Source organism: Lissotriton helveticus, chromosome 9, assembly GCF_964261635.1.
Source record: "Lissotriton helveticus chromosome 9, aLisHel1.1, whole genome shotgun sequence".
Lineage (NCBI taxonomy): Eukaryota > Metazoa > Chordata > Amphibia > Caudata > Salamandridae > Lissotriton > Lissotriton helveticus.
In genome coordinates, this window is record NC_136070.1 from 1042362452 (window position 1) to 1042383298 (window position 20847).

At 43.5% G+C, this 20847-nt stretch overlaps 1 protein-coding gene across 6 annotated transcripts in view; it reads left to right on the plus strand.

Annotated features, from left to right (window-relative positions):
• Positions 1–20847, plus strand: part of ECM2 (extracellular matrix protein 2) — a 179399-nt gene that overhangs the window by 149633 nt on the left and 8919 nt on the right. For all 6 annotated transcript variants that reach the window (XM_078661385.1, XM_078661384.1, XM_078661383.1 and 3 more), the window contains one exon: positions 11893–12219. In XM_078661385.1, coding sequence (XP_078517511.1) covers positions 11893–12219 — 327 coding nt within the window. The remainder of the gene's footprint in view (positions 1–11892; positions 12220–20847) is intronic.

Consider the following 20847-nt stretch of genomic DNA (forward strand, 5'->3'; position numbering starts at 1 on the left):
CAAAACATATACTCCTATACTCATACTTATTTAAAAAATTACTTAAATTAATAAATTTAATTTATAATATTTAAAAACATAAATAAATATTTTTATTTATTTTTATTTATAATTAATATTAATTAAATCAATTATATAATATTAAATAAAATTAAAAAAATTATATACTTACCAATACTTACGATGTAATGGTATGCGTTGTAATAGCATCTGCGATGTAATGCCATGCGTTGTAATGGCATCCGATGTAATGGATCCTGCGTTGTAATAGCTGCGTTGTAACAGCATTACGACGTAAAAGTTGCGTTGTAAGTGATACACACCGTATAAATTGTATACTGGTGTAACTCTACACATGCTTTGATTGTTTAGTCATTGATATAATTCTTGTATTGTCTTATGTTTATAATTTTCAATGAGTATTTATAATTTTCAATTAATGTTTAGTATTTTCAATGCTTTAGAATGAATATTGCATTTTAAGTCCAAGATATGATGAAGTTGTTAAAAAGTCTCCTTAAAATTAGTAAATCACGGCGAAATGATTAAGCCATGGTACAAGGATTATAAATATTGGTCCTCAGTCTGCTAAAGTAATAAAGCAGCATCATAAAAACAGCGGCAAGGTTCTTCTTTTCAATTATAAACACTTGAAGTACGCCCCACCTAGGATCTGCCTAGCTTTGGTCCCTGTAGTCGTCCCTCACCCCATCATGGTCCACCTAGACTTGTGACTTTGTCCCAGTCCCCCGCACCCAAATATCCACAGTTGCCGCTTTGTTCTTTTTGTCATAATTTTTACTAATTTTTCGATGCAGGGCACGGAACGAAATTCATTTTATTAATTTAATTGTTTACTTACCTGCAATCATCCAGATTCCATTGTTTATCACCCCGTCCCCCGCCCCACCTGCCTTCCCCACCGCAACTCCCTCCACGGGCCGCAGCTGCTGCAGCATAGTTGTATGTAGCTGTGGGGGAACATGTACACAGTCCTAAAACCATTCATGCCTGCCAGGTATCCTTCTGTAGATTCCTGCAGCTGTATACAGAGCTATTTCTATCCACAAACCTAGGTTTATAGCTGTAAGGGCCTTTGTGAATCCGACACTAAGAATTGTGTGTACTTGAAGAAAATGAATCGCACTCTGCACATAAATAGGATATGTTCTTCCTTTGCAGAAAGACAGTGTGTAGGTATGTATGCATGGATGTATGTTTGTGTTATTTGTATAACGCAAACCTAGCCAAAGGCAAGATTAAAGTCACATGTGATTTGAAAGGTAGCTAGCATGTGGACTGTTCCTGCATTGTGGTGTATGTTGTTTAAAGAGGTAAGTCTTCAACTCTTTCCTGAATTGCAGCAGGATTAAGGTGGTCCTGATCCATTGAGGGATGTTGTTCCAGATCTTGGGTGCCTTATTCTGTGTTTTAAACCCCTTTTTGTCTCCTGTCTGCTCGTGCCCTGGCTGCAGGAGTGCTGGGGGTCACCACATGACAACTTAGCAGCCGAGATCTGGTTGATATCAGTGACATTAAAAAGCTGTGGCAAGCATATTACTGTGTGGCTTTTTAAAGGCATTTTAAAGCGTGAGGCAATGCATATTCATAAGGATAACCACAAGGGATAAATAAACACAAGGGATAAAATAAAAATTCACCACCAGAGCAAGTAGTTTGATTTTCTATTAATTATTGTCACATCAGGAGTGGTTATTTCCTTAAGAGAGTGTGCTACACTTTACATGACGTGTAACATCTCCATTTTGCAACACAAAATAGAAAATCTATCTCTGAGGAGCTGATAGAGTACAGCACATTAGAGACAGTATAGAAACCAAACCATTCATCACAGAAAGAACCTACCCTAAAGGTTTTAGCCTCAAATAACTCAATTAATGTTCCCGATTTTGTTCCCAGCAGACGGTTCAGAGGAGTAATACAAGGGGGGGCCAATAGGCCCCCACGCAAGCATGGCGGGGCCCGGTCCCTCCCACAACCCGTCCCCTTCGGGGCCGCGTTCCCCGCCCCCTCGCCCCGGAGGTACTGGTGTGCTTCCGGGGCGGGGGGGCGGGGTCGCGGCGGCGAAGGGGTTAAGAGCCTGGGGAGCGCGGGAAGCGGCCTCTTTGTGCCCGCGCTCCCAGGCTCGCTCCTCGCCCCGCCGTGGGGCCGTGTAATTTTCCCTTTTGTTTTTCTTCCAGGTCTCCTTTTCCAGTGTGGGATCAGCTACGGGAAGAGAATCGCGAGTTCGTGGTGGAGCCGAAGCGAGTTCGTTGTGGGGCAGTAGTAGCGGCAAGCGACCGGAGATCGGGCACATTGACGGAGGGACCCTGCGAACCCGGGGAGGCTGGGGAGAGCGCACCGCCGACAAGGACACAGAAAAACGGGCCAAGCGGCTGTGATCAGGATGAAAGTGAGTTTTGTGCGCTGTCCGTTTCGGGGGGGTAATTGTGGCTCCTCGTTTGGGCTGAGTTGGGAGGCTTTGATTCCACGACTAAGTCTTGGACTCAGCGGTGATAATTGTCCTGGTGCAGCCTTTTCTTAGCGCGGTAGGCAGCGCGTCAGTCTCATAGTCCGAGGGTCCTGAGTTCGATCTTCAGAGAGGGCATTTTAGTTTCCCTCCTGTTTTCAACAAACTTTGGGACGGGCGCGGCTCTTGCTTTCCTTTTACCCGGCGAGTTTTACAAAAGTTAAGCAGGGACAGCTAGGGCAGAGAGCGGATGGGAGACCGAAGAAGGTTCCTCCGTGTAAAATTGGTTTCAGGAGTAACAAGCTGTGGAGAGTAATTAATGAGGTGAACGTGTCGTCATGGAAGGCAACTGGTGTTATGTAAAGTGATATGATTTGAAATGATTTTAACACAGTATGAACATAAATGAGATGTCGGTCCCTGTACGTATAAATGTAGCCAACATCACAAGAAAAGCACTTTTCATTTGTGATCTTTTAAAGATATTTCTCAGCCTTGTTTATTCATGCTTAGCGAGAATCAGGACTGTAACATGCACTGTGGTCGCAGCGGAAACAATATACAGCTAATATATGTGTAACCAAGATATGGTAACTTTTGCCAGGGGGCCTTTTTACTGTGGAATGTATTGGTAGGTCAAAGTTAATTGTGTAAGGAAGGTTGCTGCTTGCTTAGTGTGGGGTAAGCATGGTTTCTTAAGACAGATAATTCCAGTATGGTGTCACATCCGGATGACGAGGGTACACAGGGGGTGAGCTGTTATGGTCATAGACGATTAGGAGTATCTAATCCTGTACACGTGCTGTTACCAGACCATCAATGTGTGTAGCAGTTGGGCCTGCAGGCTATGCGCTCAGAAGTCGGTATACACAACGTAGGCTAGACAGCTTGATGTCCGCAGCCTCAGCCTACCACGTGTTAATTTGGTTCGTTAGCTCCTTTCTTTCTTTCATGTGTGCATGTCCAGTGGGGACTAGGGACAGGGTGTGTGTTTATGTCTAGATGCATAGGTGTAGTATATCCGTGTGTGCACACGTGCATGTATGGGGAGAGGAATGAAGATTGCATGGACGACAGTCTGGAATGGGGTTTCTGTTTTGGCATACATGAAGCTATATCTAGCTGCCTGCGCCACCATCTAGTGGTCAAGTTTAAAAGTGCGGAATCATTTGTATTTTCATGATGGTCCGACGAGATAGATAGAGGGGTAGCTAGCAGAATCTGCGCTAATGATGGTGTTTGCATTACCCTAAGCGGTTGGTTTGATAAAAACCATTTATATTTAGGCTATTCGTTAAAGATGGAAATACAGCAACGAGATGTTATTGAGTGAGGTGTGCGCAAGACACACGGGGGTATAGCTCAGTGGTAGAGCATTTCCACCGAAACAATTAAACTCCTCTTTATATGGCCCCTTTTTTATCACACCTCCGAAAAGATAGCGTGTGTAGCAGTAATGTTGGCCAGGGGTGCTATGTACCAGATGGTGATCGGGGCTTAACGAGCATAGAATAAGCTGAAGGAATTACGTGCTCAGCTATCTGGGCCAGACCCTTGGTTCGGCTCTCCCCGCAAGTGGATTGGCTTACCAACCTTTATAACCCTATAGGGTACAACATAAGGTACTTTATTCCAGAGCATAATAATTCGAGATATTTCGAGATATGTATACAGCTGTAAGGGCAGTTTCTCTTCCCCAGCGGGACTGTTTCCCTCACGCTTTCTGTTATAATTGTCAGTATCTGATTACTGATTATGCCCCGTGACCTGGGTCATCAGTTAGCGGCTATTGTGTGTCTCCCTTTGTCAGACATTATCTCTATAAAACTGAGTGTCGGTGGATAGAGTATTACTGCACTGCACGTGGGTGACAGAGTATTTTGTACATTAAATTCTAGCCTGTCCCTATGTTTTACATCAATTACGCTTGAAATTGACATTAAAACACATATCTTGTGATTAAGGTCGATAGCCAACGAAAGCTGAAGAAAAATGATAGGCGCAACTCCTTTCTGTATACAGAGCCACAGTGGAATAATATTTGATGCTAGAAGTGACGTGATCAGTCCAGTTCAATTTCGAATGCCCAAAGTGGATGTATTAATGTGTACACGTTTATATCAAGTACTGTTTGGCTCCAGTTGGGTGGAGAAGTGTGGCTAAAACGGTTAGAGTGGCAGACCCTGATGCAGAGGTCTAGCCCGGGACCAGGAGTCAATCCCCCGTCTTGGCGGGTTTTGGGCTCAATTTACCAGCAACTGCCAGCATCTGATGTTCACGAGTTTTCAGTTAAGTAGAATAGTGGGGTAGGAAAAGTACTATCCCACATCCTATCACACCTGTTTACAAGCAAGTTGGTCCAGTAAATTGTTGACCAGGGTGGCCACCTGCTACGGGGGATAGCAATACGGCAGTGGGACTTTAAGTAGAATAGTGTGGGTAGGTAAAAGTACTATCTCACATCCTATCACACCTGTTTACAAACAAGGTGGTTCAGTAAATAGTTGGCGCAGGGGATAGCAATATGGCAGTGGGGCTTTTTAGCTCACAAGTTAATCAAAATGGATGGTTCAGGGCCACAAGTAATTGCCTGCTGAAATTGGAAGAGCTTTATCTCTTTCTTTGAATCAAGAGTGTCCAATGTAGGCACAGGAGGGCTGTACCCATGACAGATTTCAGGATAATCAACACGCTTTAAAATATTATACTTAGATGCACTGTATCTAAATGCATTTAATATGTTAATTCGATTCCCAGAGATGCTGCCCATGATATATCTACATTGGGGCAAGAACCCTTTAAACGATCATTTTGTAAGATTGGTTTAGTACAAGGAGCATGAAAAGCTGCCCACATAGGGTTAAATGCTGTGACATTAGGATGACAATTACTGTGCCCTTGCCTTTCCTTTCTGACTCAGCGACAAGACAGTCGTGGTTGCTATTTATGTGGTAATTAGACAATGTAACCATAATTGCTGGGCAGGCACTGTAATCTGATCCTTTTCGAACACCCTCCTTGCACTGACCCCGCCACCGGGAATTTTGGTGTTTCAGAACGTCCTCGCTGTTCAAAAAAAATAATAGATCCTGTCTGGTTCAACAGGAGTCAAGCTAATTTTACCTACAACGGCAACATGGCAGAGTGGTCTATGTAATCGACAATACTAGTTCGGGGTGACCGGTGGGCTTGCTGATTCAAGTTACACTTGCGTGCGTACTTGCCCAGGTGGTAGGCCTCGATTCGAGGACAGGGCAAAGCTATTAAATGTGTAGCGCAAGTTACCAGGCACAGTGCGATTTAAGCCTGGTTACAGTGGAAAAAACCTTTGATGCCCCCGGACCAAGGTAATGCTACTTACCAACAGTAACATGGTAAGGTGGCTACGTAAGGGATATATCTATCGGGAATATTGACAATACTAGTTCTGGGTCACCTGGGTGCACTTGCGTGCCTAGTTAACAGCAGTTGGCACTAAACTCTTCCATAGTATGCCCCTTAGTTTCAGGTAATCTTCTCAGAGGACATAGAGCACGCATAGGACTCACTATAGTAGAGTGGATCGAAAGGGGATGGTCGTAACAATGCCTAAGTCCCATCTCTGATACTGCTGGTGCTCTTAAATGGGCAGAAGGGTCAGACAGATTTGCATATGAACAGGGCTGAACTGGGGGAGGCAGAATGGGTTGATGAACGGTAACACATTAAACCCTGATCTGTGGAAACTAATGTTGCATCATGATTTACAATAGGTGGCGGTATACTATGAATTGATTGGACAATCATGTGTGGCAGCGGGAGGGCCACCTGCTACTTGCAACTTGTTAAGGCAATGATGCTCAGTCTGGGATCATGAGAATAATATATATAGGTTATGGTTGCCCCTTAGTTATATTACGCGTTTACCACTGTCAGCCACGATCCAAGTCAACAGTCAGGCGCAAGGGGTTCGATACTTGGAACACGTATATCTCATCAAGTTGTGATTGGGTGGGTGCCAATGCAAACGGACTGTTCATTTTTAACTGATATCCTAATCATCCTTAAGGAGTCATGAGGGCGTTATGGTATGCACTGGGGACTCCATGCTTTGTGTCAATACACTACACACTGGGTAGTATTTGTTAATCAAGGCCAATTTTACAGGGTACTCTTCATAACACTAATACAGTCACGCTACAGGGGACACAAACTGAGGCTATGCTCAACACTTAGTCGGAAGTGTTTAGGAGTAGGCATCTGACGCTAATCGTATCTCAAACGTGGAAAGGGATGGCAATGTAAGACTAGCACATGTACTGCAGTTATCGCCAGAAACACTAATGGTTTGTGTTTATCTTTTCCATTTATGTATGGCCGGGTCCATGGTGGATATCTGGAGTGCTCCGCATCACAAAGCTGCTACAGGTGGACAGCCCAAGGGATGCTGACGTCAGGTAGAGGATGGCAAACAACAACGCAAGTGTGATGGTCGAGCGATCAAAAAACGCAGGAGGTGCCAGCACAGGGTTGACTGTTTCGGTGTGTAAGCCCTTATATTGGGCTGGCGGCAGTTATGTAGCAGGATGTGGTTTCACAAAATGGCAGTATTTGCCGTGAGAGGAAATGTATACCTACAGTAACGGCGCCTGTGCACGCAGGGCCACCAGTGTCAGCATGATATGCATAGATCACCGAATGGTAAGTGACAACGGTAGAGATGGGATAGTACACAAGGGTGTACATTCCTAGCTTCGGCAACCCCAGGATTGATAGGCCTATGCAACGCCTCAGTTCCCCGGTTCATGAAGTGGGGTAAAAGTAGTACCATACACTTAAACACTTCCAGAGCGTAGTGGCTGGGTGTGGATGGTTAGCAGACTGTACAGCAGGCCAGTGGGAAGAGTAGGATGGGAATACCAGGATAGCCCCGGTCACAGCATCTGCAGGGACCCTCGAGAGGCATGCCCCCACACCCTCGTTCATTTTAGGACATGGGGTAACGATGATAGGACCCAGATTGCACCATGGGGGGGGCTGCGTTTTCCCCCGGCTGCACGTAAAAGAGGGGGGGGGGAATCTAGCGAGTGCACGGAGTCACTCGGTGAAGAATCACTCGATAAAGAGGATCTACACTTGGTTGGAGAAACTATTTCCTACACTTTAATGACAGAATATCCCACAAGGGGTCATATCAGGACACTTTAATGACAGAATATCCCACAAGGGGTCATATCAGGACCAAGTAGACTAACAGTCGGCTGATAATGAGGAGTTGACGTTTATTAGAGGCTCTACTCACAGGGTGGGGGGTCCAGTGGACAGAGTCAGGGATGTCATGGGGGTAGGGAACAAAATAGCAGGGGTAGAGGGGTTTGGATTAGGAAGTTATGACCTTTCAGTGTAGGCGGTTGGGGGGGGGCCAGATAGTCGGTAAACTACCTGGCCTGTGGCGGTAAGGTCATTAATCGGTGAGCAGCATTTTAAGGTCCTTACGGGGGGGCGGACCCATTCACGAAAGGGGCCGCCCGCGGGAGGGGCCATTGGTCTCTCTCAGAACTTCAGGGGCAGGATATGATATCCCGTTGTAAAGGGTGCGGGGGAGGGAGTCTACGCTTTCCTCAGGCTGGTAGCCACCCCTCACAACACTATGACGTCACTAAGGTGCGCGAGTGTCTGGGCCCTCCTGTTATGGTTAAATGGAATTCCGGGAGCGCACGTGGGTGAAACGTGCCCTGGGTTGCGCATGCGCATCTTCAACGTGAGAGCGCAGCTGTAAAAGGATCTGACACCGGTTGGCGACCTTGCCGTAGGCCTTTATTAAAGTTATTAAAAAGTTATTAAAAAGTATTGGAAATATTAGAATGCAGTTTAATTTTCAGGATGATTAGATTACGTTAGGAGACACGCTGTATTAGCTATTTGTTAAGGTTAGCCCATCATACCATGTCGAAACGGATGTCAATCTAATATTCTGAAAAGTGTGCATTTTAATAATTGTCAGAAATGTTTATTTGATTAAAATTTTTGATTTGTTTTTATATTTTAATAAATACGGCCAGGGGGGGGGCCCCGTACCCCCCCTTGACTTCCAAAGACCCCCATGTGTTGACTGGTTGAATTGGGTAATTCAGTCGGTGTTCAAGGGGGGAGGTGGCCGGCAGTCCAAGACCATGATACAAGGGGGGGCCAATAGGCCCCCACGCAAGCATGGCGGGGCCCGGTCCCTCCCACAACCCGTCCCCTTCGGGGCCGCGTTCCCCGCCCCCTCGCCCCGGAGGTACTGGTGTGCTTCCGGGGCGGGGGGGCGGGGTCGCGGCGGCGAAGGGGTTAAGAGCCTGGGGAGCGCGGGAAGCGGCCTCTTTGTGCCCGCGCTCCCAGGCTCGCTCCTCGCCCCGCCGTGGGGCCGTGTAATTTTCCCCACCCTCCATCCCTTGTTAGCAGACCTTGGGGCCTGGCAAATGGTGAGAATCAGGTTGGTCAATGTGCCAGACTATAGGTTTAGGGGGTTTGATCCAGTAGGCCTTGAAGTTCCCGTCTACTGGAAGGTAGAACAGAAGTAAATATTTTGTGCAGTGCCATGATATTTAACTAATTCTCTCCTTAGGCCTTTTTCCCGCTTACAGGAGTATCTGTATATGTATATGTTTTGTGCTTTTCTGTGTATTAACAATTTTCTCCTTAGGCCTTTTTTCCTTTTAGAATAGCAATGTCGTATTTATTATGTGTGTCTGGCGGTAAGGTCATTAATCGGTGAGCAGCATTTTAAGGTCCTTACGGGGGGGCGGACCCATTCACGAAAGGGGCCGCCCGCGGGAGGGGCCATTGGTCTCTCTCAGAACTTCAGGGGCAGGATATGATATCCCGTTGTAAAGGGTGCGGGGGAGGGAGTCTACGCTTTCCTCAGGCTGGTAGCCACCCCTCACAACACTATGACGTCACTAAGGTGCGCGAGTGTCTGGGCCCTCCTGTTATGGTTAAATGGAGTTCCGGGAGCGCACGTGGGTGAAACGTGCCCTGGGTTGCGCATGCGCATCTTCAACGTGAGAGCGCAGCTGTAAAAGGATCTGACACCGGTTGGCGACCTTGCCGTAGGCCTTTATTAAAGTTATTAAAAAGTTATTAAAAAGTATTGGAAATATTAGAATGCAGTTTAATTTTCAGGATGATTAGATTACGTTAGGAGACACGCTGTATTAGCTATTTGTTAAGGTTAGCCCATCATACCATGTCGAAACGGATGTCAATCTAATATTCTGAAAAGTGTGCATTTTAATAATTGTCAGAAATGTTTATTTGATTAAAATTTTTGATTTGTTTTTATATTTTAATAAATACGGCCAGGGGGGGGCCCCGTACCCCCCCTTGACTTCCAAAGACCCCCATGTGTTGACTGGTTGAATTGGGTAATTCAGTCGGTGTTCAAGGGGGGAGGTGGCCGGCAGTCCAAGACCATGAATGACTAGGAGGATAACCTTAGATTCCTCTCAACTTCACCTTCCTTGCACCTTTCATGCCCCAAGGAAGAAGCAAAGAATTTACCTCTGTAACTAGCCAAGCTGTCATTCCCAGAATTAATCGCTGCTCATTATATGCCCATGTGAAAGACCCTCATTCATGCCGCTCCAAGAAGAGCATCTTTTGCCGGTAAAAGGACAACTCTAGACTGCTTGACAAAGGGACCGAAAGCAGAGAATTTCTCTGAAAAAGGAAATTATTTCGACGAAATGTCCTCATGATCGAATGAAAAACACGGTGCAGAGATACATGCTTATTCAAGTAGGGAATAAACCTCGAGGTGTAATGGAAGGGTGACAGTATGAAGAGGAAATTGGAAATGAAAATGCAATTTGAGTCAAACGGGGGAGAGTTGGACACATGGTAGAATCGTTCATACGAGAATGTAACAGTACCTCTTGGTATTTCAACCAGCGAGAAAGAAAGACTGTCTGTTATTTGTGTATCGAAGAGATCCTACAAGACTCGCACAGTGGACTCTGGTCACTAAGAATTATTTTTAAATCTCCACCTGAAAGTAATTTTCTTAGAAGTACGCCGCCGGGCACAGGTTCCCTGGCGATCATCTGGGAATGTCATGTGATTTTTCTGAAAGGCTCCTCTTCCCCTTGTGCTGAGTTCTTCATAGAATAGAAGACTCTTTTGTTCTTATTTACTTCAATAAAGCTCTTTTAAACAAAAACAAAAAAAACCACCCACTTTTTTACTACCTGGAGGAACCAGTAGTCCTCCTGTTGAAAACCCGTCCCCTACAACCCTGGCAAATCTAGGGGTCATCTTTCATTTCTAGGAGAGTAACTACTCCAGCCCTTGGCACACTTGTAGCAAAGAAAGCTGCAGTAAGTAGTAAATGGATGTATGCCTAGCAGGTGGCAAAAGGTACATGTGTCAAAAGCTGACATTAAGGACTGAATTTACTTTTGTGAATAGGGCTAGTTGATTGTCAGTCTTGTGTTAATTGTCGTGTGTTGGATATCTAAAGATATGAGCTGCAATTTTTTGACAGATATTTTGTTAATATAAAAGCTAAGTGAGAAAGAATCATTAGTTAATAACAGTAACAATTCATATTATAAAATAAATATTCTCGCCTCTTAAGTAGAAATACAAAATAGCATGTTATATAAATGTGTTATCGTTGCCAGTGCTTCCGAAATATGCCTCCGAGATAACATGTGTTAAGAACATAGGGCCTCATTTATGTTTTTTTGTCTTAGGTCAGCACTACTGGCCTTGCTGCTGCGCTGCCCTGCGGCAAAAGAAAAGGGAAGGAATGCGCCGTATCTGTTAGATATGGCGCGTTGCTGTCCTTTTCCCCAGCGTCTGCCTACAATGGGCTGCCGTGTGCCAATGCAGGCACCTTTACACAATGGTTCAAAGGTGCCTGCGTTGAAGGGATGATTATTTTTGCGAAGAAAAGGAAACCTTCCTGCACAAAAACAATTACAGGAGGCTTTCCCTCTTTTTATGTGTGATGCAGAATGCAACACTCATAGAAAGAGGGGAAAAAAGGAGAAATAAAGATATTTCTGCTTGTTGTGCCTCCTATATGCCTCCCCTGGGAGGAGTAAGTTGTTGCCGCTGCCTCAGACTTACGATTTCTCGTAAATCTGGGCCAGTGTCAAAAAGCCATGGATGTTACTGGGAACGCCCCCTGCAACACCCATGGAATGCCCCTTTCACGCAGTTTTCTGCGTGAAAGGGCCACATATTTATAAGGCCATGAAAAGCTTTATGTGGCCTTATAAACATGCCAGTGGCACATTGCGCCACCGGAACGTCAAAAAAGTGGCGTTCCGGCGGCCCAATAGTGCCGGTAGGGCCACAAACATGAGGCCCATAATGAAATGGGTTTCAGCCTTTTTGCCTGCGGAATCAGAATGGGTTGCCTCTGTCTAATTCAACTCCCCCTTTCTTTCCCACAGGGCCCTGGAGTCTATAGACCTTTCATATAACAAACTGGTTCATGTCCCCTCCTACCTGCCCAAGCCTCTGCTGCACCTGGTTTTAATGGGGAATCAGATTGAAAGAATTCCGGGCTACGTGTTTGGGCACATGGAGCCGGGCCTTGAATACCTTTACTTATCCTTTAACAAACTTGTAAGCGATGGGATAGATCCGGTGTCATTCTTCGGCGCATATCACTCACTGCGAGAGCTCTACTTGGACCACAATGACTTGGAGAATGTTCCAGTTGGGTTGGAAGACATGAAATCATTGAATACTCTGAGGCTGAACAACAACAAGATACGGTACCACAACCTTTATTTCTCTCCTTATGTGTACTGTTGGAATAGCAGATTTATTATTCCTTTAATGTGTTTGCATAATTACATGTATGAACAATCTTAACACATTAAAAAGTCAGAACAATGCCAGAAAATAAAAACCAAGATGAGGGCTGGAGTTCTGAGTATAGACTAAGATGTGTGCTCAAATTGTTTAAAAGGAAACTCCTTCCCTAAATCTTATATTTTGAGCTATTTAAAGGAAAGTGCCCAGAACCCAGCCTCCAAACATAAATAAACATTGGTAAACCCATAGGTCTTGCCTTTCAGGGGAGTTACCTGACCTTTTGGGATTGCCGGTGCATTTTGACGAAGTAGTTCAGCGTTGGCAAAAAGAATAAAATTGCTTGTGCTAAAAAAGGACACAGGTAGATACATGAGTATGTAAGTATCATGATACCACAGTGGCCTCAGCGGGATTGTGCATGTATGTAAATGAGTCATGATGAAGCAGAGATTTAGCTTTCTTTTAATGTAACATTACAGTGTGGTGGATGCCCATCATGGAGCAGTAAATGTTTTTAAAACAGCACCAAAGCACACTTATTATTTGGCAAAGGAGCACCCTGGTAGCAACGTGCAGCTATCAGGCCCCCCATATAGAAGCACAAGCATAAGATTGGAAGGGGAAGCAACAGTGCAGCAGGCAGGGAGTAGAATGAAAAGTGCAGACTATTGATGGGAGTTGGATGGGGAACAGGGAAACCAAAAGACAACCTGAAGTTAAGAGGGAGCAACATGGTGAAAATTAAGTGGCAAATCAGCACTCAAAGGGAGAGAGCAAGAAAACATATGCATTTTGATGATGTATTGTAAGAAAAAGATAAATTCTATTTCATTGAATGCTAGCGGTGGAAGGATACAAGTCATTCAAGCAAAGATGGTAAAGTAGCTGTGTTTCTGGGGAGGGAACACGCTCCCCGGGTATAAAATGAAAGAAAGCCATTGAAAGTCTTTGAATTGTAGGGGGAATGACAAAAATGCCAGGCAATGGTTTGAAATTGGCTGGCTCAAAGTTCACAGTAAGATATTGTTCACAGTAGTCTTTGGCAACGGATAGCTAAAATCTGTGGAACAACAGCGGAGTTCATTGTGGGCGTAGGTGCCCTGCCAACTTTTTACAACACATGAAGACTGTTTGTCAGGCTGAGCAAAGGTCAGCCTGAAAGACACTCTTTAGGTGCAGGTCAGGCATCCGGGTTTTATAAATGCGCTCGCAAAATGTGCAGGCGCCTGGCTGCCTAAGCCAAACTTTTCTGGGATGAAGATTTCAGAGCCAATTGGGCATGGCCTCCTCAGCCTGGCAAAGTTGTTTGTGAGACTACACCTCATGCCAAGTATCCTCTTTGAGTCAGGCCAGTTTGGGTGGTGTAGTACTCCCTATTTCATCTTCTAGACTGACAGCCTGTGGAGTGAGGACAGGAACACAGACGAGGAAGAGGAAATAGGGGGTACTACAACACCCAAACTGGTTGGACTCATAGAGGACACTTGGCATGTGAACCCACCATATACAAGGTGGTGATAAGTGATTATTTTTGATTTTTCAACTCTGATGAAGTCCTAATGGACATAATGCATTGGATGGGTTGATTAAAATCTGTTTTTGATACAAATAATTCAGTAAACATTCAGACGAACAAGACTCCTGCGGAATTGATTATATTTGTATCATCTTTTTGGACATACATAGACATTGAAACTTATGTAACTTTTGCATAATGCCCTAATTGTAGCAATATCTATAATATGTCGTATGCCCCATTTCAATAGTTTTGTCCAATAATTCCAGGACAAAAGACACTTAGATTTGCGCCTTGCAGAACTTCACCTGGAATTATTGCTTCAGATTAAATTCCTCTGCTCATAATCAGGGCATAAGTGTGTGGTCCTCCTAAACCAGAGATAATTTAATACAATTGTAATAAGAATAAAAAAATAGAACATGTCGTGGGCCAAAATAGTTGCAGTGCTTTGAAGGCACATTTTTATATGCTAATTTGTAATCTAGAATATCTTCCCTCTCGTTCCCCCTCTTCTCCTATTCTTCGGAATCTCCATTGGTAGCCTATCAGAAAACGGGTCATTTTTAAACTCTACTGTCTGACACATGAAGCACTTCACAAATCCCATACAGTCTACTTGTCCATGCGTTTAACACCTTATCGAACCACGAGATGCCCTTGATCCTCGGATAAGGTTTTTTTGTCTATCCCTCGTATATGGACCTCAAATCAGGAGGGTAGATATTTTTCCTACACTGCCCCCTATCATTGGAATTAACTCCCCACTAGTCTTTTCTTCTGCTCAGGCATTATCACCTTCAAGAAGGTTTGAAGACCAGACCTGGCTGTTTTAGGAAGTTTCTCCTGCTCAGCAGTGCTGCACTGAGATACTACTTCGGCAGTGATTCGTGCACTATATTAAATGTCCATATCATTTCATGTTATGCTGTAAATGGATACAATACCTGCCCTTCTGTTTTGAACTCCGGGAGGAGCACTGAAAAAACAAGTACATTGAGTATTTCCTTTATCAGCAAATTACTGTGGCCCCATTCATAAAACTACATAAATACTACTTGTATGTGCAAATGGCTCAATTTACAAGTATTCATTTACTTTTCTAATTCAGATAAGGTGTTTTTTACCTCTTAAAGGGCTTTACCCATGGGTGGTATTGCATTTTTATGATGTAATATCATTCATAGGTGAATTCTCTCTCTTGGGCCAGAAGTTTCTGGTTTAAGGCAGGGATTTCCTGGAAAGTTTCAGAACATCCACAAACCTCTACAACACCCATTTCCACACTGGAATTGGCTGAGCCTTTATTTCTGTATAGGGCAAGAGTATATCCCTTTCTAAAGTTGCAGTTTTTAAAAACACCCAAAAACTGGTGCTGGTATAGGGGAGAGGGTCTCTCTGTGGGGAAAACCTTTTTCCCTCATATAGAAAAAAGGAAACAGAAAAAGGGGCACTTGCTCAGAATCATTTCCGCATGTGCAATTTACACTGTGGAGAATTAAGTACTGGATAATCCATTTGCATGCATGTCAGTAAGGATTTTAAAGTCATGTTGGGTAGTACAGTTGGAAACCTACATCTGTCACAGGTTTCAAGGAGTTCACTAGGAAATCTTGCTAAATGCCTAAAATTCATACATTTTGACCAATTTGAGGTAATTAACCTGTGGGTGAGATTTTACAAATTGCTTTGTGGTTTTGTGGATCAAATCTTGTAACTTTCAGTAAAAGGAGAGTTGCTTCAAAATATTCTGCAAAGAGTCATCCTTCTAATCAAGTGTTGAATGGCTGTTGGGACTGTGCTCAGTGAATTGCTGTCCTTATTCATCTGGCTTAAGCAAGAGGCTTTGTGACGTCACCAGTGAATCATAATAAATTGTTATTGTAGAGCAGTTGTTATGTTATGTTATTGTGTATTTGTAGAGCGCTCCTTCACCAACAGGTCTCTTGGCGCTAGTGTCCCAAGTGTATATTCTAAATCATCACTGTTTTCATACATACCTTTGTATTGACACCAAAGAACCAATGTGACTTCCAGTAGGCCTTCTATGTACAATTGGGAGTTTTTTTATTTCTCAGAATACATGAGTTTGGGGCAGCACAGTGACAGCTGGCACAAAAGCTCATAAAATCCACTTCAATAGAAAGACTGTTAATGTAGAACTGCAATGCTCTCAAGTTTTCCAGGTTCAGCAACTGACCCTGTCCATGATCGTATTTCTTATTTTATAATGGGATACATAGGACTGCAAGTGAGAGGCCTACTGGTACTGGCAATCATTGTGCTTGGTCTGAGCGGATGTATGACGTTACAACGCAGGCTATTACAACGCCTGCCTTAACAAAGCGGTTTTTACATCGCAAACCTTTACAACGCATAGCGCTTAGAGGTGCTGGATAGTGATAAGTTTAATTTTCTATTCCAACTCCAGTCCCCGTGGACACTAGGGAAGGTGTTGGATAGAAAATTAAACTTATTCCCTATCCTAGAGCGCCCCCCAGCGCAATGCGTTGTAATGGTTTGCGTTGTAATGACCGCGTTGTAATGGTAGTGCGTTGTGAAAGTTTCGTTGTAAAGGTTGTTCACCGGTCTGAGCATGCTTCCTGGCATAAGGTTCTACTGTGAAGGTTATCAGGGCATAGCGTGAGGAAGTGCAAGCCGCTCTATTTGATGACTGTAACTGCTGCTTATAGTTATCCTGTTTAAAGATGAAGGGATTTAACATACACATGATGTTGTGGGAGGTGTGTTCTCATAGCCCCATGCTCGGCTCTTAGGGTGATACATTGAGAAAGTGTCAGATGACTGTCTGATGCCTGCCAACCACTGCTATAATTCCCAGCTTGGCATCAGGGGCACAGCTTCGGGGGAATGTTTGGTTTGTGACCCCCCCTCCCCACAAATAAATACATTCTTTGCTTGGTAGTTGGGTCCGGTGCCATGATTCAGGTCTCCTATGCCTGTGTAGGGTTTTCTTGTCAATTTATTTTCTCAAGAATCTTTTAACTTGTCCATATTTTGGATCAGGAACTGAAATATATGTAGCCCCAAATGTACAAAGATTTTGTGTCAGGGTTGGGTCACTTTATTGACACAACCCCAAGCAAAATCCTTTTTGGAATTTACAGAGCCACACAAAGGCCCATTTGCCTGGCTTTATAAGATAAAGTAACACTGTGCAGGCCTTGTGCTGCCTTGCATTATTTTGTGCCAGGTCGGTGCTCTATCTGTGGTGTATAGGCGTTCCTGGGCACTCATCCAAGGATTTTGACACAAACCTATATTTACAAAGAGTTCTAGACACAGGTTTGCACCAAAATGGTGTGTCTAAGTGAGGCTGTTGTAACGAAGAGAAATAGTCTTATTTCTACTTATTTTTTCGTTGCCTGTGTGCTGAAGAATGAAGCACGTGGCAAAGAGGAACAAGCCACCATTCATAGTTTTTGTGCAAGAAGGTACTCTTTCCTGAAAAAAAGAATTCCTGACTATAACGCAGAAACCCTTGCACTGTGGCGCAAGGGTGCCTGCATTGGCGCTATGCAACCTAAAGTGCACCAGTGCATTGAGAGAGTAAACGTGTGCCATTACTTCGAAGATATGACACAATTCTGCTCTCTTCAGGTGACGCAATGCAGGAACTGTGCTTGCTGCCCTGCATTGCACTATATCTTTGTAAATATGGCTCATTGACCGGTTTACCATAAAAGTACCAAATCTGCACCAACAGAGGTGCTCCTTGAATGGATGCAAACTACAAATTGAAATTCACAAGTATTTTCAGTAATAGGCTAGGAGATCTATGCCAGTCCCAGGTCTGACAATCAAAGATCCAAATGATGGGACAAACGGTTGCAAATAGTTTACCCACTGGCAATCCCTCAGTAGCATTCTAAACTATAGTTTTTTGTCCAAGGGGAGAATCTATACAGAGGGTCTGAATTAGCATTTAGCAGATGGAGTAAAGGAAGACCGAGTTAAAGAGGGCTTTACTGTTCTTCACTCTGCCCACCAAATTTAGCAGTATCCACCAGTCTAACAGACATCTCTATACATTGGCGTAACCTCTGTTCTGGCAGTTACGGTCAGTGTAGGAAAAGTTTAACGGATGCCTACGTCAAACATTACAGCTGACTCTCAAACTTATCCAAAGTATTTTTATTTATAAAAACAAATTTCTAAACAAGTAATGACATCTACACCAGTTTTCTCTCATGGTCCCACGAGGACTGAAAAAATAAAAAACATGAGCTCCAGTTATGTAGGCATTCTTACCCAACTAAAGGCAAAAGCAGGGAGGCAAGATCGAGCTATTAAGCCCTAATAAAGAAAAAAAGTAAAACGCCTTGAATAAAAACTGGAGAGAAATCAAACAGGCAGAGGCAGGAAAGGATAGAGGTGCTTTTTGGTTAAAAATAGGAGAAAGTTTGGGAGTCAGGAAAAATCAATATCAGCGGAGAAGCTTGGGTAACCCACTTCTCCTCAATTTTTAGCACTACTCCAGGAGTCAATGACCCCTGTCACCTATACATTGAAGTACAACCCATGATTGGTCCAGAGAAGATGGCCCAAGGGCTACTTATCACCAGTAAAGAAAAAGCAAAAAAAGGCCTTAAAAAGGGGAAGGCCCCAGGTTCTAATAAGATACAACCAGAGGCTTTCCTCTCAGACCTAGATTGATAGACTGCAATCCAAATACACATTTTTTCAAGGATTTCAGAAGACGTGTGGGGCCCCCATGTTGGTCAAATTACATTATTGTCTCAATCTATAAAGAAGAAGGCCAGAAAAAGGACCAGAAATTCCATAAACCAATTAGTCTAATAGACACTGTACAATATTCTCAAAAGCGTTCCTAAGAGAGCTTGATGACTAGGTTTCCTTCCTCCCATGTAAGATGGGTTCAGAGAAGGCCTGTTAACTATTGATCAAATATTCACCTTTTTACTTATTGTGCACAAGTTTAGCACTGACAAAAAATGCCCCTCTACGTAGTCTTTTTAGACTTCACCTCAGCTCTCCATTTGGTTCCAAGCAACACGTTTGGGAAAAGCTAACATTGATGGTGATTGATAAAGCCCTTCTGTCCCTAATACAACTCTTGTACACCAGTACCAGCTTGCAAGTTAGACTAACCCAACAAGGGCTTATCAGTAAAAATTAGTAATGGAGTAAAACTCTCTCTTGCTTTCTTTGTACATCAATGACATTTATGAGGCAGTAAGAACTGTCATAGAGGATTTCCCAATGGTAAGTAAACAGCTTCAGAAATACCAGCCCTTTCATAAGCAGATGATTCAATCTTGAACCCCAAAACTTCAATGGGCCTGCAGGCTCAATTGGCAGCCATGGAAACACATTATAAAATAAAACAATTCAAGTTTAACACCGGGAAACCCAACATACGGCATTAAAGACAAACAGAAAGAAGAAAGGTTTCTTCCATATAAATGGCTCAACCCTAGAAGAAGTGGAATACTTTAAAAATCTAGGGGTGAAAATTAATAGAAACCTCAACTGGCCTACACACATTCAAACTACCCTCGAAAAAGCAGAGTCTTCTGCAAATGCATCACAAAACTGGTTAGGAAACACAGACATTGATTTTCCAACAACATTGAGTAGGTCTTCCTAGCAAAGGTAGGAAGTCAAATTGTCTATGGGGGTCTTCAAGAAGAAATTTCGAAAAATCAATCCTCAGCCTCCTGAAAGAATTACCCACTATTATCCGGAATCATATGTGGGTTATACTCCCATCGAAAATATATTTTAGATGCCTCCCATGAAACATGATCTAAAAAGTCTAAAATCATGCTCAAACTATCTGGTGGATTGGGCCTGGGAGGAACATTTCAAGCTGAATAGAATGCTCCCTTTTATCTTGCTCGGGCTTAAAGAAAGTACGAGAATTAACTTGGCACTACCACAAACCCTGAGTAAACTTCAAATGATTTTGAAGAGGGGAAATAAACTCTACGGTTACCAAACAAAGCACTTAACTTGCATAATAACAGAGAATGGGAGCAATATTGTGATTTTTAAAATTGTAAGGTGCTAAACATAGTTTCATAGTATTTTTAAATAGTTTGTAATTAAAAAATTTATTTTTGGGTGAAATGTAGCCTTCCTTTGCATGTGGGCCAAAAACACTGTTAATAAAATTCGAGTTCAAAATCCCATGACATGGACAATATACCTGGTGGTGATGGACAGGGAAAAACCCCAAAATCTGACTCTCTACTTTAAGTAGGCCAGACAGTTGGATGGCTTATAATGCACCTACCTGTCAGGCCACTGAAGGGACTTTTACACTGACAGAGTAAACGTTACTACATCGGCATAAAACTTGTGGTCTGCTCAACTTCAAATCAGGTGGGAGGATCTTTAAAAAAATATATATATATTAACTTTATTTATTCGATTTGTTTAACACATAATACAGGTGTACATTACAAAGTCAGCATTCATGGATAGTATATTCTTAAACACCTTTGTTACAATCTTGGCCTTTGGACATGGCATAAGCAATCCCGTGGGAGTCCCCCACTGTTTGAGCCAACCATTTAATCCCTTTCCACTTCGGAGCCTGGTAGGAGGACCTTGAGTTTGGTGGACAGGGTACTCTGTTGCCATGGCAACAGAGTACATGTCCGTGAGACTCTAATTCAGTCGCAGAGGCCTCCATTTTACACATCAGTACTGAACCTGCACCTCAGATGAACAGTTCATCCCGGATCTTGGTCTCCTCACACATTCACCCTGGGACCACTGCCTTTTAGCTGGGAAATTTGAGATTCACACCCCCTAATCTCACTTACTAAGCAACATCCCTGCACAAAATTACAACTAATAAACCCAAGCAGTGACTGAGACTAGTGTGCGAGAGGCCACAAGCTATGCCACATACTGTTCCTTATTTGCTTCATGTCTATTTGTGACAGAGGACCTTGAAGCAATGACACCAGATGTTGTTGCAAGGATCCTGCTCACACACAGAACTGTGTACAGAGACCTAGGACATCAGTGAATTTTGGTGTACCAGAAACTCACCTCAGCACCTAGAAAAACCCCA